The following is a 15,362-nucleotide window of genomic DNA, read 5'->3' on the forward strand; positions in this document are numbered from 1 at the left end:
TTTTGTCTGTCTGTGTGTGTTGTACAAGTTTAGATATTAGCTAAGGGAGACATATACAGTTGAGATCTATCTATCTATCTATCGATCTATCGATCTATCGATCTATCTATGCACTAAAAGTTTTATTATTTTACTCAGTATATTTATAACATATAACATTTACATTTTTTTGTACAAAAACCCTTTGTTAGCTTCTTGATCAGCAGTTGATTTCATTACTGTCTGTCAGTTCCAGAGTCAGTTTTCAATCATTTCCGCCAGAGTAGTTTGGGGTTCAGTATCCTGCAGGGGGCACCTGTTTGGGTGGTCGCTGGAGAAACTGTATGTAACTCCTTATCCTCGTAATCCATTTTACCCAACCAAATTTTCTCAGTTAAGGTACAAAACTTCTAGTCATACACACTTTCACCTGTACGATAGACTACTTAATAAACTGTAATTGGCAACTGTAATAGTTAAGTCTAGTGCCATACTGTAAGGTCTGGCATAGTGAGGGCTTGAGATGTAATGCAAACAACATACATTTTGTACCATATAGGCCTACATAAAAATAAAATAATATAAATTACCCATGGCTATTTTAAGATTAATTTCTGCACTCTTTTTTAAAAATAAATTTTCTGTCAGAGGTGAAATGGAACAGGCTTGCTTAAAAAGGAGATGGAACAGTAGCTACTGTTACATGGCTAATAGCTAGCAGTGCCTGGTAGCCTAGTTTCATGTAGTAATAGTTTTATAATAATTTTCCTTGCTGAATGAAATGAGAAATGATTTTTGAGGGTTATTATAATATAGATCGAAAGATAGTTTACTAGATAGTAAACTGTTTTGTCTTAAGTTAAGCTTACTGTGTCACAGTATCTTCAATTGGAACATAAGTCTACCATGTCAGACAATTCACTTTATCTGACATTGAATGTTTCTCAGTGGATCGGCAGCTGTAACGCAACAATGTTTTTAGTTAACTTTGTTTGACTAACCTGCTTATTTATAGTCAGTTCTACCAAAATGTTTGAAATGGTGCTAACTTTGTGCTATGACTTTTGCAACAAGTATCTGTTAAAGTATATGAAACCATAATTCTGGTATGTTTTCACCAAACACTTTTCATTTTGACTCTGTTTAAATGTGCTCATTGTTTTAAAGGTAGGGTTTCCCAGAGAGTTTTGTGTTAATCATGTTCTTTGTAGGGATTAAGCAAATTAATGCCTCTGTCTTCTCCCTCTCCCCTCTCTTTTCCCAGATTCCTCGGTGGCAGTGCTGGTGTCGTGCACGACCTTGTGTCCCATGGACCTCAGGGTGGGAGAGCGGGGGATGCGCCCTGGTTCAGACACGGCGCTCCTCACCCCACTGCACCCGCCTTTACTCCTCACCCCATTCTCTCCTCAGCCCCGCACCTCCTTCTCCCAACAACAATTGCACCAGCACATCAGGGTAATGGATATAAAACACAGAGATAGGCTAATCTTCTTTAAATGCAATATTAACTGTCTGAATAAAGACTTAGGCTAGCTTCTTGAAAAATATTGTAATATTGTATTTTCTTACACGTTGATCTTACATGGCCATTTGCTTTATATATGTTGCTATAGTGTAAAATGTGTGTGTGGGGGTTTAGTTTAACATGGAGCAGAGGAGGCGAGAGCAGGAGCACCACGAGAAACAACAGGAGTTGCAGCAGCTAAAACACAAAGACAAGAGTCAACAGAGTAAGTCCATTCACACTCACACACACACATATTAAACTTCAACCACACCAACATGTTAATACAAGTTTCAGTTTGCATTTGAAGTTGTAATTTTTTTCACTGAGCTTTACATAAAGCTATTTCCACATCTTTAAAAATAATTATGGTCCAGAGTGCTAATCGTGACCGGAGAGGAATGTCCCTGGAAGAGATCTCATTCATCTGTTTGCTTTGAAATGAGAGCTAAATATAACCTGACAAGTGCTACAACAGGGGGTCTGGGCACATAAAGTCACTGGGTCAATATTGACTTGATCACTCCTAGCACCTCCTGCCATCTCTGTGTGCACACATTTGCACACACATGCACACACAGAGAAATAACAGCGGACATACTCTCAAACAAACCAACGACCTTACCCTCCACCACACACAAATGCATCCATACTCTCAACTATGCATGTATCTGTATGGCATACATGTATTTGCCAAAACTCCCCACAGTATTGTTCCATTTGTCTTTGTTATATATTTTAGTATTAATCACTGATTATGTCCTGCACAAATATGCCACAAGGGTTAGTTGTACACACTGCTTTTGGCTGGGCCTTTCCTTGCTCCTCCTCCTTTTATGATGAAGCAGTTGGTCCTTCTATGTATTTGATTAGTTGATTGTGTTATTGATTGACAGGTGCGGTGGCCAGTTCCGTGGTGAAACAGAAACTCCAGGAGGTGATTCTTAAGAAGCAGAAACAGGCAGCGCTGGAAAGAACAAACTCCAACACTCTGACTGCACCTCCTGTAGCATACAGGTGACACAAAATGCATACACACACACACACACACACACACACACACACATACACAAACAGAGCACAAATGGAAAATATCAAAACACTGATCATGCATCATGATCACATCAATTATACTTCATGTATCTTCTACACCCAGATCAGTAGTTAAATAACCCTTTGATTCCTTGTCAACTTTAAAATCTAAATTTAAAATAAACGTCTTCCATATGTGGTATGACTGTTTACCCTAATGGTTGTTGTTGTATGTCTATTTGTGTTTGTGTTTTCCCAGAAAGCTGGGCCCAGACCCGAGTGTATCCTCCCAGCCTCTGGTCTCGTCTCCGTCACAGCCTTCATCTGAGGGTTCAGAAGGGACGCCGCTACGCAGAGCAGGTAAAACATCTGACATCCACATCACACTTTGACTTTATCCAGAGGCAGGGGCTGAAGTACCATCATTTAAATGTTCAGGATACATATGATGAAATTATGAATTCAAGATTAAGTGACAATTAATTGAAAGAAATGATGTGAAAGATCTTGAGGCAGTCATGTTGATTTCTATTTTTTCATTCAAATGACAAATCTCAATCTTTTACCACCAACGTTTTCCACCATAATGAAGGGGGAACAGTTGTTTGACTGTTTATGGATTTAGCCATTCGTCCCACACACTACTTAAGGCAACAGTAATCATATTTTGATGAAACTTCAGTGTTGCGGCATTTAAAAACTAATCACACTGAATAATCTGATACATTTTCCTTTCATAATCAGAGCCAGTTATGTATTGCGTCCCTTTTAGCCTTTAGTGTGATCATTTTGCATATATCGTTCATACACGCTAACTGTAATCCCTTTTTCATGGAAAAAATTTTGACATGTAACATTCAGAAAAGCACTGAATTCCATTTAGCTGCTTCCATTTCAGGGTCCTTGTATTGCACATGCTGGCTCACTATCACACTGTGATGGCTTACTGGGACACTTGAATGGAATGGAGCCATCATTAATGTTATTAGTAACACCTTTGCTTTTCCTACTATGATGAGTCAAAATGTCTGCTGTGAACAGTAAATGTAAAAGATTTTGTTACCTGGAAAACGGTTGAATCATTGTTGTGGTATTACAGTCAGCAATAAAATGTAGTAAACCATTTGCACTTAATCACATCAAGTAACATTGTCCTTGTTGCTCTAATATGTTAGCGTCTGAGCCCAATCTGAAGGTGAAACACAAGTTGAAGAAACACCTAAACACCCGCAAGAGCCCGCTCACCCGCAAAGAGAGTGCCCCGCCCACTGTTAAACACAGAGTACCTGACACACTGGGTAACTAGACACACATATATATACACACTATACACACACACACACAAACAAATGAATTAGTACAAAAATAATAAGTCATGCATTATTGTTTTTTTGTTGTGAGTCAACCAAAGGCTTTTATTCTTTCTTACTAAATAATTTAAAACATGATTCACCAATATGATAAAATATAATATAATTGAAATATGATCAAAATGCATAATCGTATTCTAAACTCACACACTGCCCGTCTCTCACCAGACTCGTCCCCCAGCAGCAGTAGCACTCCAGTCTCTGGCTGTAGTTCTCCTAATGACAGTCTGCCCAATGAGAATGGGCTACTGCCATCTGCAGGCGGCCTCTCACATGAGGTTAGCAAAGACACATACACACACACACATACATTATGTTGTTGAGTCCTAAAACTATAAAAGATTAAAGATAAAAGGAAATACTTCTGTTTTTGCCATTCAGACAGGCTCTTTTGTCTAAGAGATAGAAAAACATGAGTTTGATTGAGTTGAAACATGATTTTAAACAAGTAAGCACACGGTTTGATTAAAAAAAAAAAGAGTTGTTGTTTCATGTACATGAGCTGTGCTGAGATGCTGAGTAATGACATGTTTAAAGCAATGACACAAGAGTATGGGAGAACTGAGTGTTTGTCAGCTGTTTGTACATAATTCATTTAATCACATAAAGTCAACCTCTGTCACACCTGCTGTGGATGTCTGACTCATGATTCCCCAGTGTCAAGACAAAGGGCAAAACACTAGCTTAGGTTCAATTAGACTACATTGGTTTAGATTACTGTAGATTTACATTTTGTAAACACTGACATTTGGTCACTGCGGCAGCAAATATTAAGAGCCTATAGCAAAGACAAATTGTGTATCTATAGCAGAGCAGAGATTAAGGAGTGGTCTTTATTATGGGATACATAACCAACACTGGTCTTAAATTTTAAATGGGATTTCTCTTATCTCTCATAAACTGCTACTTTGTAGAAGGAAAAGTGTATTGTTATAAACACAATTCAAATCAGATTTCAACAGAAATGTATTATTTTTGAATAGTAATTGTGTTTGGCATTTCCAGGCCCAGAAGCTGCTGCTCAGAGATGGCACTCTAGCTAACTTCACCATCCAGAGTCCCTCCACTCTGCCCACCATCACCCTGGGACTACCAGCCAACGCAAGGGTAAACACTGAACTGCAACACATGTGTATCATAGCAACTAATGTATTCTTAAATCAAGTCTTTTCCCCGAAACAAGTTGTTAAAATGTTAACTGGTGTTGTATTTTCACCAGACTAACACTGTGATCTGCTTTATTTAAGACACATTCAAAAATATATATTCTTTGTATTACAAAGGAATCCCATTCTATTCACAGATACTTATGTTGTAAGACAAACAAGTTTTATAGACTAAGTGGCTAGGCTAAATTTCTTAAGGAGATGTGTCTTAAGATGCAATGACTGTACAGTACAGTCTGTACAGTGTAAAAGTTACTTAAAAAGCTCACATAACATAACTTGAAAATCTCAATGAATGAATGAATGAAGTCTACCCTCCTTAATATCCTGTTTTAATAAGAAGTACCAAGTTTCACTATGGCATTGATACTTGTGGGTTTTGGAGTATTGTATATTAAAATTTAAGTGGCTTGAGAGTTTTTCTTATCACATATTAAAATATATTCATCATATTCTATGTTGGCCTGTAAATTCAGCTGTGATAAAACATCAGATAGCATGTTATCTGTAGCTCTAAAGCTGTTTAACTGTCTGTGGGCAGGCTGAGGGAGAGCTGTCCTCTCTGAAGGTCGGCCGGTTGCCAGTGGTTACAGCCGGGGGCTCACCCGTCTTCCTCCCCCTGAGCAGAGAGGATCAGGCTGGACAGCTGAATCCTCACCTGCCTGTCATCATCCTGGAGCCCTCTGGACTGGTACACACTCCTCTACTCACTGGTGAGAAACACACACACACTGACACATGTACTGTAGTACTGTAGTATACTCAATATATGTGCACGTGTGCATAACTAAGGATGTTGAAACACTGATAAGGAATCCATCATTTTACTTTTACGTTCTGTAACTGATTTACATGTCAGACTAGTATTGCATGCACATGAAAAAATGCACAAGGCTTCAAAATACACACATCCAATATGTTACCAAATAGCCACAAACGGACACGTACATTCATTAAATAAAAGAAGGAGTGGTTTCACAAAGGTATTTTAATTTTATTGTCTGAAATGGCAGAGCACCACCCAGTGGTTACATTTAAAATAATATTTTTTTCTTTGATTAAATGAAGTAAACTACTTCGTCATTGTTATACAGTATCCAGACTCTTTAATCCAAATCCAAATCCACCTGTGCTCTTCTATGTCTTTCAGTTCAGTGGCTTTACTATTTTGTCAAACAACATATGAAAAAACATCTTACATGTGTTTTCACAATTGGAAATAAACAAAATAAAAAAATAAAAATTCATTCAATTTACAAGGCATCAGGGGTAAATTTGACATTGTAGTAGCTATTGTATGTTTGTTTGTTTTTGAGAAATTGTGTGTCATACACAAAACACGAAATATTTTTCTGCTCCTTTGTCTCCGTTTCTGACCAGTTCCAGGCCTAGACCCTGTCCCACTACAGTTTGCCCCCCAGTTAGACCACCTGGCACCTGGAGGCGCTCAGCCCCACAAGCCCCTAAGCAGAACACGTTCAGAACCCCTCCCCCAGAGCCCGCGGACCCTTCACACACATCTCCTCCAACAACAGCACAACACACAACTACTGGAGAGGCTCAAACAGCAAACTCACCTGGGCAAGGTATGGAAAAGTGAAGGCACACACTCATCTGTATTCAGAAAAAATAATCCCTAAAATAGATATTCCACACAGAAACATACTGTACAGATATCCACACAGCAACATACATATATACACAATACATGAAATATACACTTGGTCACATATAAACTCATGCTCATGCCTGTACCCCAGCTCGCACTTATATGTATGCACTCACACAGATATGTTCAGATCTAATCAACAGTGTCGACAAGGCAATTTGTTCGGGGCTGCTATGGCAGACTTAAGTCCTGTATCTATGACCAGATGGCAGTAATGTGAAGTGTGGATTGAGGGGGTGATCAGTGTATCTTGATCATCTGGTGGCATTGACTTGTGTTGAAGGCATAGCTGAAGATGACAAAAAGGATTGAAGCAAAGTTGCCTGGTGATTCCAGATGTTGGAGGAGGGAACGGAGGATCCATGCCACAGCATCCTCTGTCCCTCGTTTGGCCTTATAGGCAAACTGGTGGGGGTCCAGCTGTGGTCTGACGGCTGGCAGCGAGTGTTCAGAATCTGTTTTTCCAGGCATTTCATGACTGGTGGAGTGAGACAGGTCGGTAATGGTTGGGTTCTGAAGGACGGGGTTTCATGGGCGCTGGTATGAAGGTGGATGCAGCTCCTCACAGGCAGAAGAGTGGTCATGGATGTCAAACTGTGTGTAGAAAGTGTTCAGAGTGTTAGCAAAGCTGGTGGGGTCTGTTATTGTGGAATGGTCTTGACTTGATTCACAACCACTTACGGTTTTTACTTTATGAAAGGCTTGTTTTGTGTTCATGTTGCTGCTCTATCTGTCCTTATATTTGAGTTTGGCCTTGATAATGTCATTCTTAAATTGTCTGTTGATTGTTTTAAGGGATGCCCAGTCCCAGCATTGAAATGCCTTTTGTTTTTCACTCAGGCTGTGCTTAGTATGTGAGGTGATCCAGGGTTCAGTCTTCAGAAGGTGAACCATGACAATCTTAAGGCTCCAATCTTGGATGTGAACATAAATATTTCAATAAAAGTAAATTGTTGTCTCCTTCAACAACAAGCTTATGCAGCTTGTATTGATTTTTGTGATCCCAAATTGGTTGATGTTGGAGCCCTCCAAAAATTCAGATTACACTTTTTTTTTCCCCACTCAGCACTCGTGCAGCTCTCCTCTTAAATCCACTTAACCATGGTTAGATGAGATTCATCTTGTGGAGACATTTTAGAGTGAAAGGTTTTAGTCAACATTTCAGTGTGCCATAGCAGGTGACAGCTGATGGAAAACACCAGTAGACTACATCGGCACTACAGCAGCATTTCTTTGCTTCCATTTTTGAGTCAACTGTTTCGCACCATCATGTCTTCATGTGAATGAATAAGTGCAAACACACACATTTGACTGTATGTGTATTTTTGCCAACTTAATTGTGTGTGTGTGTGTGTGTGTGTGTGTGTGTGTGCATGTGCAGCTGATGTCTAAGTCCAGTGAGAAGCCCAGACTGCATCAGATCCCCTCTGAGGATATGGACTCAGAAGATGGTGGCAGGACGTCGCCCACAGAGCCAACCTATCAGAGCAGAGCGAGGGCAGGGTCACTGAGGGAGGCAGGGCCAACAGCATCCAAGAGCCACGAAGAGCAAATGAACCTGCAACATGCGCTCATACTCAACCAGGTTGGAAAAGATAGTATACTCACACATGATGAGATACCCACACACACACACACTGACAGCAGGTAGATAGATGGAATTAGACCATAAAAGTGTTTTTCATCGAACAGTCCTGGAGATGGCGACCTAACACTTGCACTTGCATGATTATAGTTGCTTCAAATGTCTGTCGTCATATTTTATGATGTCATCACCCTAAAGAAAATAAAAACTCCTCGAACAAAATCCTCAATTTGAATAAAGTGATTCATCGGATTAAATGAGTTAGTCCTTTTTTGTTAAGTAAAGACATAATGAGTAGGATTTGCCGGTTGCTGTTTAACACACGATTCAGAGAGAGAGAGAGAGAGAGAGAGAGAGAGAGAGAGAGAGAGAGAGAACATGGCCACACCTCTGCACAACCCTGCGGGAAGGAGCCACATTGTCGGATTTTGTGTGAGTGCAGCCGAAGTCACGCTTCATCCTGTCCGCTGCGTCTGCTCTGCAGACACACAGACCGGCAGCTCTTCATGCATCCATGACACAGACAGCGATGTTACTTGGTTGCTACGTTTTTATAGAGTCCCGACCTCAAAGCCTGTGCGCTGCAGAGTGAATAGACAAAATAAATAAATAATTGCGCAGCATTCAAATGTTGATTTTAGAATTCGAATGTCAACGTTATTAATGAAGCTTCGAACTATTCGGTACAGCCCTCTATGATCTATGACTTGACTATGTTTCATCTTTATCACCCCCACTCTTTCTGTAGTCGTTGCTATGGGAACAGCAAAAGCAGCTGCAGCAGCTGCATCGACAGATGGAGACCCTGGCAGTACCCATGTTACGCGGCAGCGGTGGGGTTGGTAGTGGGTTGGGTGTCCATCGCCCCCTGTCACGTACACAGTCATCCCCAGCCTCCACCTCTCTCACTCTGCCTGAGAAACCTTTAAGTCTTGCTGCACAGGACACCAGCAGCAAACCACGCTTCACCACTGGTGAGTCAGACATGCTTATACAGTATTATAATAAGTGTGTATAATAATTTTCTTAATGATATTTCAAATACAGGGTGCCCCATGGCTTAGGGGTTCAGACGCTGACCATATAACGGCAACATCCCAGGTTCCAGCCAGGCAACTTCGATGCTTGTCGCTGCCCATCTTTTTCCCCAATTTCCAGTCATGTCTCTACTACTGTATACTGTAGTTGTCTACCAAATGCATAAAATCTCCCCAATAATAATAATAATAATAATAATAATAATAATAATAATGATAATAATAAAGGAACTGAAAATTGGATTTCATATTCAATTCCCAGCATATAGCACCTTCTACTGACCAGCGGAGGTAAATGTCACAGTTACAAGTGAGGGAAATGAATGGCTGTCCCCAGAAGGTCCTACTAACGAACAAACGAACATGAAGAAGCTCTGCACCTTGTGGCGATCTTAAAATGTGAATAAAAAATAAATAAATGAAAAATAAACAAAAGTGGAAATTTGCAGTATAATTAAAAGAGCAATTTAAAAACTTGACTGACACTGTAGTTTAGTTAAAGTCTAAAACAGTGCAGTTTTAAAAATGTTTTAAAGGCATGATTGATTGGGAAGCTGGTGGCAAGGCCTTCTTTGAGTCAGATTATGAATCAATCTAAACACCGCTGCCCTTGGGATCGTACAGAAATGAATACGCAGAGAACTCTGTAGTTGTTAGTTCAAAACGTGCTTTAACTAGTTGTATCTCTATAAGTCTTTGAACCCTTAAGAGTGCAAGCACTGGCTGACTTGTGGTCATCATCTGGGAAAGTTAAAGAAGTGTTTGAGGTTCCCTGTCCATGTCCTCCTGAGGAAGCAGAGGAGTCATTCTGGCAATCACTAATCAACTGTAAACAGTAGGCGATTTGTTAATTTTTAACTTTTGGGATAGACTCCCTTGTGCCTTTTTTGTTTTTAGAAGGTAGCCTATTTTTTGCCCCTTGAACTGATTTTTAGGGGCATTTACTAAACTAATGTATAATTATTACGTTATATTGTCCAATAAACACTCAAACTGTCAAATAAACACTTACACTCAAACACGCACAAAGATTTGTTTTATTTGAAAAAATAACAAGTGAGAACAACAACAAAAAATAAAAAATAAATTGTGAGCATTCAAAGGCACTTTTGGTCCAAGCTCTGTTCATTTCTCACCCGGCCTCTGGCGTGCTGGTGCCGCACTTTATCGTTCCCCCCGAATCAGTGTGTCACACACACACACACACACACACAGGGAGAGTTGAGACGAGACGAGTCGGAGAAATGATTTCACATGGCGTGCTCTAAAAACAGAAAAGTAGACAGTGGAAACAGAGCTTTTAATCAAGAATGGACAGATTCTTACATGTTCAGTCTTCCCACAGGCAGTTTAAAACCAGTATGTCTCATATGTTCTGAGACAGTGGTGATTATTAAAAGCAGCAATGTGAAAGCACAGATAATCTTTTGAGCAGATTAACAAGGGGGACAGATTTTGGTCATTTTGCTAACAAGGGGGATGGCATCCCCGCTCATCCCCCTTCAAATTGCCTGACTGTAATGTTTCTGATTGTCTTGGAAAGTAATACAAAAGTAGAAGTGGCAATAAAATCTGAGAAAATTAAGTGATGCCAAGAATAATTGTTAATATATGGGGAAAAAAATCAGTCTACTGATGCAACTGGAGTAAATATTGAGAAAAATGGTCAAGGGTCAGTGTTAACAGTACTCTTTTGGCTCCTAGTGTGAATATATTGTATATTGTATGTGCAAAATGTTGAGTTCAGTTCTGTTCCTTTGTGTGTGTGTGTGTGTGTGTGTGTGTAGGCCTGGTGTATGATTCTCAGATGCTGAAGCACCAGTGTACATGTGGAGACAACAGCAGTCACCCAGAGCATGCTGGGAGGATACAGAGCATCTGGTCCCGACTACAGGAGAGAGGCCTAAGGGGACAGTGTGAGGTATGACACGAGCCACACAAACACACACACACACGCACTGATTAGGCTAGTCTGGTATCAGTAAAGTTGTTGAGGAGGTGCTAATTTGCCTAGACACTGATATCACCTTCTTATTTCTCCTCTGTGTTCATATCTCATCACAGTGGTCACACTGAGTAGAATTTTAAAACATGCTGTTTGAATTACATTTCATCCTGATCCAACCTACAAAATGTGATTATATTTGGCTGTGTGAAAAAAGAGATTCTAGAATCTGGCTTTCTGTCTGTTTAACATTAATATCCATTACATATTACACATTATCCATGTTCATGTGGTTCCTTAGGTTATGTAATGTTCTTGGTCCTCAGGGCTACAAAATGGATGTGTAGTGTCTCTTTCTATGGCATCAAAGTATTACAGATAAGAAAGCCAAATGAAAATGTTCTGTTCATACAGAGTATCCGTGGTCGTAAAGCCACTCTGGAGGAGCTGCAGTCAGTCCATACTGAGCGCCATGTGTTGCTCTACGGCACCAACCCGCTCAACAGACTCAAACTGGATAATCGCAAACTAGCTGGTATGCTACACCTCAGATTGGTTGATTTGTAAATTCTAAAAATGTATTCTTAATTCTGAGCCAAATTGTGTAGTTTCAAAACAATTTCAAGTGATTTAACAGTGAACATGAAAGACTTTTTGTAGAGTAAATATGATCAGAGTCCCAGATGTCCAGGTCTTCAATAACAGAAACTAAAGCTATATCATAAACTTACAAGTACGTTTTAGAATTCTGACCAAAATAAAGTGTTTATGTTTTTGTCTTTGAACAACGTTAATTCAGTTAAAAAGAAATGACTAATGTGATGGTGCTACATAGCATACTGGATATATCATCACAAATAGTTTTCTAATACCATTAATACTCGTAATTCAATGGATTATGCCAGGTCAGCATATGGCTTCTCTTCATTGGCCATCATGGTATAAAAGAAAAGAATACGAAACTGAAATGTAATTGAATTAACAAATAAATATACGGTCATTTTTATGTTTTCTCAGGAATTCTCTCTCAAAGGATGTTTGTGATGTTACCATGTGGGGGTGTAGGGGTAAGAGAAAACACACACATACACACACACACACAGACAAGTCTATTTTTGATCATACTGTAATCCTCCAAAGGTCTCAATGAAAGCTATACATATACAACACAATCACTGCGTTGATGAAGGACGATATTGTTTCAAACAAAGTCAAGCGAGAAAAAAATTACAAGAAAGACAAGGATATTAAAGAGGAAAAGAGAGTTGGCTTGGTCCGATGCCTGACGGTCCGTGTTGGACCATGACAAGTCAGACTAATGGGAACAACATTTGACCAAACATTAAAGAAATGCCTCGGATTTCATTGTCCAAGCCAGATGGACAGTAATGCCAGTTTGTGAACAAACAACAATATGGATCTGGCCTTGAGTAAAACTGACATTTTTACTCTCAAGTCACAGCTGTATGTTTGGCCATCCATGCCCTAGAGTAAGTCTTCAGTTTTCTTTTATTGTCCCAGTGGGATTTTAGACATAGTCAGGCTTAATACAACAGATATTATAAATATTTCAACGCCATATGTTTTTATTCTGTCATTCCATCATTTGTCTGTCAATTGGCAGGTTGATAATGACACCACCTGGAATGAGTCACACACCTCTACGGCATCACGCATGGCAGCAGGCAGCGTTGTTGAGCTGGCCGTCAGAGTGGCCAAAGGAGAATTAAAGGTGAGAAACTAAACCCGGTAGTTATTCTACACTAGAGATGGGATGGTGTGAAAGAGCCAGACATCATTCTGTCACTGTCTGCACAAGGCATTGGAGTGATGTAGAAAATTCAAATTTGGTTTACAGATTAATTGTTCCCAAAAACATTTTATTCTTTCTTACCACAGACTTCCATGTGACTCTATAGATGGTTAGTACAAATCAATATGTAAGCAATAACACACAAAGAATTGTCCCCATATCAGAAAATTAAGTTGATGCAAGGGATGCCACGATGCAATAAAAATGTAAACAGTTATAGTATAGTCATGATGTAACAAACACAAGTAAGAACACCTCCTACACCAAGCCAGTATTGACTAAATGCACGTTTATCATGTCAGAAGGTAGGAAATGCAATGGGAGACATAAAAATGACAGTTTCAACGTTATACCCATACACACTCACTGCTTTTCATGCACTGGGTCATTGGCAAAAAAAACCTTTGGGAACTCAGAGTTATTGTGAAATAATTCTGGAGTTTGTATCCACCCCTGGCAGTGGTTAGTTCCTGTATGTCAACTACAAGGGTCAGAAAGACACATCAACTTAGAAATGCATCCAGCAAAGAAGCGTGCCTCACCCTAGCCTTAAGGAGCTACTAACCCACTTCAAAGATGAATGGGTTTCAGAAAAGAGTTTTCCTGTCATATCATGGCCTAAAGTTTCTTCCTTTTCCTCCTAACAATGATTAAAAGTCTCGGATAAACATGACATTTTTCTTGTTTTTTATTCTAAATGGTCAAATGTAAAAATACAATTGGCAAAAAGTATTTATGGCTGGCAGCTTCAGTCCAGACAGTTTTATCCTAAAAAACAAACAAACAAAAAAAAGTGTGTAAAACAAGGCAGGCAGGCAGAGAATGAAAAACAATAATCACCACCCTAAGGCTCAGTCTATACTGAGCAGTGGTAGTACACAACCACAACACTACACTACAACCACAGTACAACCACTCCACTTTTGAGCTATACATATTGTAGAGAATATATACTAATTTACAAGACAACATAATAAGCATCTTGAATAGCCTAAATTGTATTTACATTGCCAGTTTACGTTAGTCACTCATGCATTTGATCTTGTGTATTCATGAAATGTTTGATTTTATGCTGCAAGTTTTACTCTCCAGGATAATAAAGATTAAGTTCACTCTAATAATTTTTACTGTCTTTTGAAATAGTAAAGTGAGTGGGGCTCCATGTGTCCCACTCATGTGCATAGTACAATAAGAAAATCTAAATGTGAAATCTCAAATTTACTCAGGTACCTCCTGTTAATTACTTATCTGCATTTCTATCCTTTTTGAATATTGGCTGTTGTCGTTATTTCTCCCTCTTGCCTTGTCGTGTCTCATGTGTCTTCCTGTTAATCACCTTGCACTATTAAAAAAAATAAAATAAACAGAATGGTGAAAAAACCTTAAATCCACATTTCTAATTTTATCAGATTGTCTGAAGCCTTCATACTGTATGTGGACCCCCCCAAAATAACAAAGAACCTGTCTAAGGACAGAGGGTGTTGTATGCTGTACAGATTGTAGAAGAAGAAGCCCCCTGAGGCAAATTTGTGATTTGTGATATTGAGCTATATTAATAAAATTTACTTGACTTGAATCATGTGGCTAGAAGGTTTATACTGGGTTTAAAGTCAAAATAAGTCATTTTTAAACCATATAAATTGCAGGGATTTTCTAGTATATAATTGAAGAATGTGATCATAATGGAAACCTACTTTAGTACTATAAATGCATACAGCTCTAATGTTAAAAATAAACATTACAAAAAAACCTTATGTGAACTGGGAAACATTAGTTGTTCCTTAGTTATGTTTAGAACTTTGGCAGTTCATTTATGTGTGCCAGAACTGTTATATTATAAATGCCCATAAAATTGAAAGATTGTAGTTTAACAGTACACTTAACAGCGTCGTCTTCTTCTGCACAGAACGGCTTTGCTGTGGTCAGACCGCCAGGGCATCACGCAGACCCCTCCAATCCAATGTAAGTGTGTGTGTGTGTGTGTGTGTGTGTGTGTGTGTGTGTGTGTGTCAGTCACATGCTCAGCCTGAACACATGCACTGTCAGCAGCTTCTCTGTGGAGAATATTTATGAAGTGATAGTTTGAAGACAAAGGGACAAAATAAGGAAGATTAATACTTTTTTGGGGGGTATGTTGGACTGCTCATCTTCTTCTCATTTATCCTTAGCACAATCCTGTACAGCTACTGTACTGTTTACCATTTTACATTTTTGACATATACAGTAGCGGTTCTCTAATCAAGAATAGGCGGGTGCAACATT

General features: G+C 39.2%; 1 protein-coding gene across 7 annotated transcripts in view; it reads left to right on the forward strand.

Moving 5' to 3' along the window:
- Positions 1–15,362, forward strand: part of hdac7a (histone deacetylase 7a) — a 65,060-nt gene that overhangs the window by 38,283 nt on the left and 11,415 nt on the right. For all 7 annotated transcript variants that reach the window (XM_044212231.1, XM_044212232.1, XM_044212234.1 and 4 more), the window contains 16 exons: positions 1,244–1,434; positions 1,619–1,709; positions 2,380–2,500; positions 2,775–2,875; positions 3,691–3,813; positions 4,054–4,163; positions 4,891–4,992; positions 5,593–5,764; positions 6,432–6,637; positions 8,102–8,305; positions 9,054–9,279; positions 11,130–11,263; positions 11,702–11,822; positions 12,305–12,354; positions 12,912–13,019; positions 15,007–15,062. In XM_044212231.1, coding sequence (XP_044068166.1) covers positions 1,244–1,434; positions 1,619–1,709; positions 2,380–2,500; positions 2,775–2,875; positions 3,691–3,813; positions 4,054–4,163; positions 4,891–4,992; positions 5,593–5,764; positions 6,432–6,637; positions 8,102–8,305; positions 9,054–9,279; positions 11,130–11,263; positions 11,702–11,822; positions 12,305–12,354; positions 12,912–13,019; positions 15,007–15,062 — 2,116 coding nt within the window. The remainder of the gene's footprint in view (positions 1–1,243; positions 1,435–1,618; positions 1,710–2,379; positions 2,501–2,774; positions 2,876–3,690; positions 3,814–4,053; positions 4,164–4,890; positions 4,993–5,592; positions 5,765–6,431; positions 6,638–8,101; positions 8,306–9,053; positions 9,280–11,129; positions 11,264–11,701; positions 11,823–12,304; positions 12,355–12,911; positions 13,020–15,006; positions 15,063–15,362) is intronic.

Source organism: Siniperca chuatsi, linkage group LG10 (genome assembly GCF_020085105.1).
Source record: "Siniperca chuatsi isolate FFG_IHB_CAS linkage group LG10, ASM2008510v1, whole genome shotgun sequence".
Classification (NCBI taxonomy): domain Eukaryota; kingdom Metazoa; phylum Chordata; class Actinopteri; order Centrarchiformes; family Sinipercidae; genus Siniperca; species Siniperca chuatsi.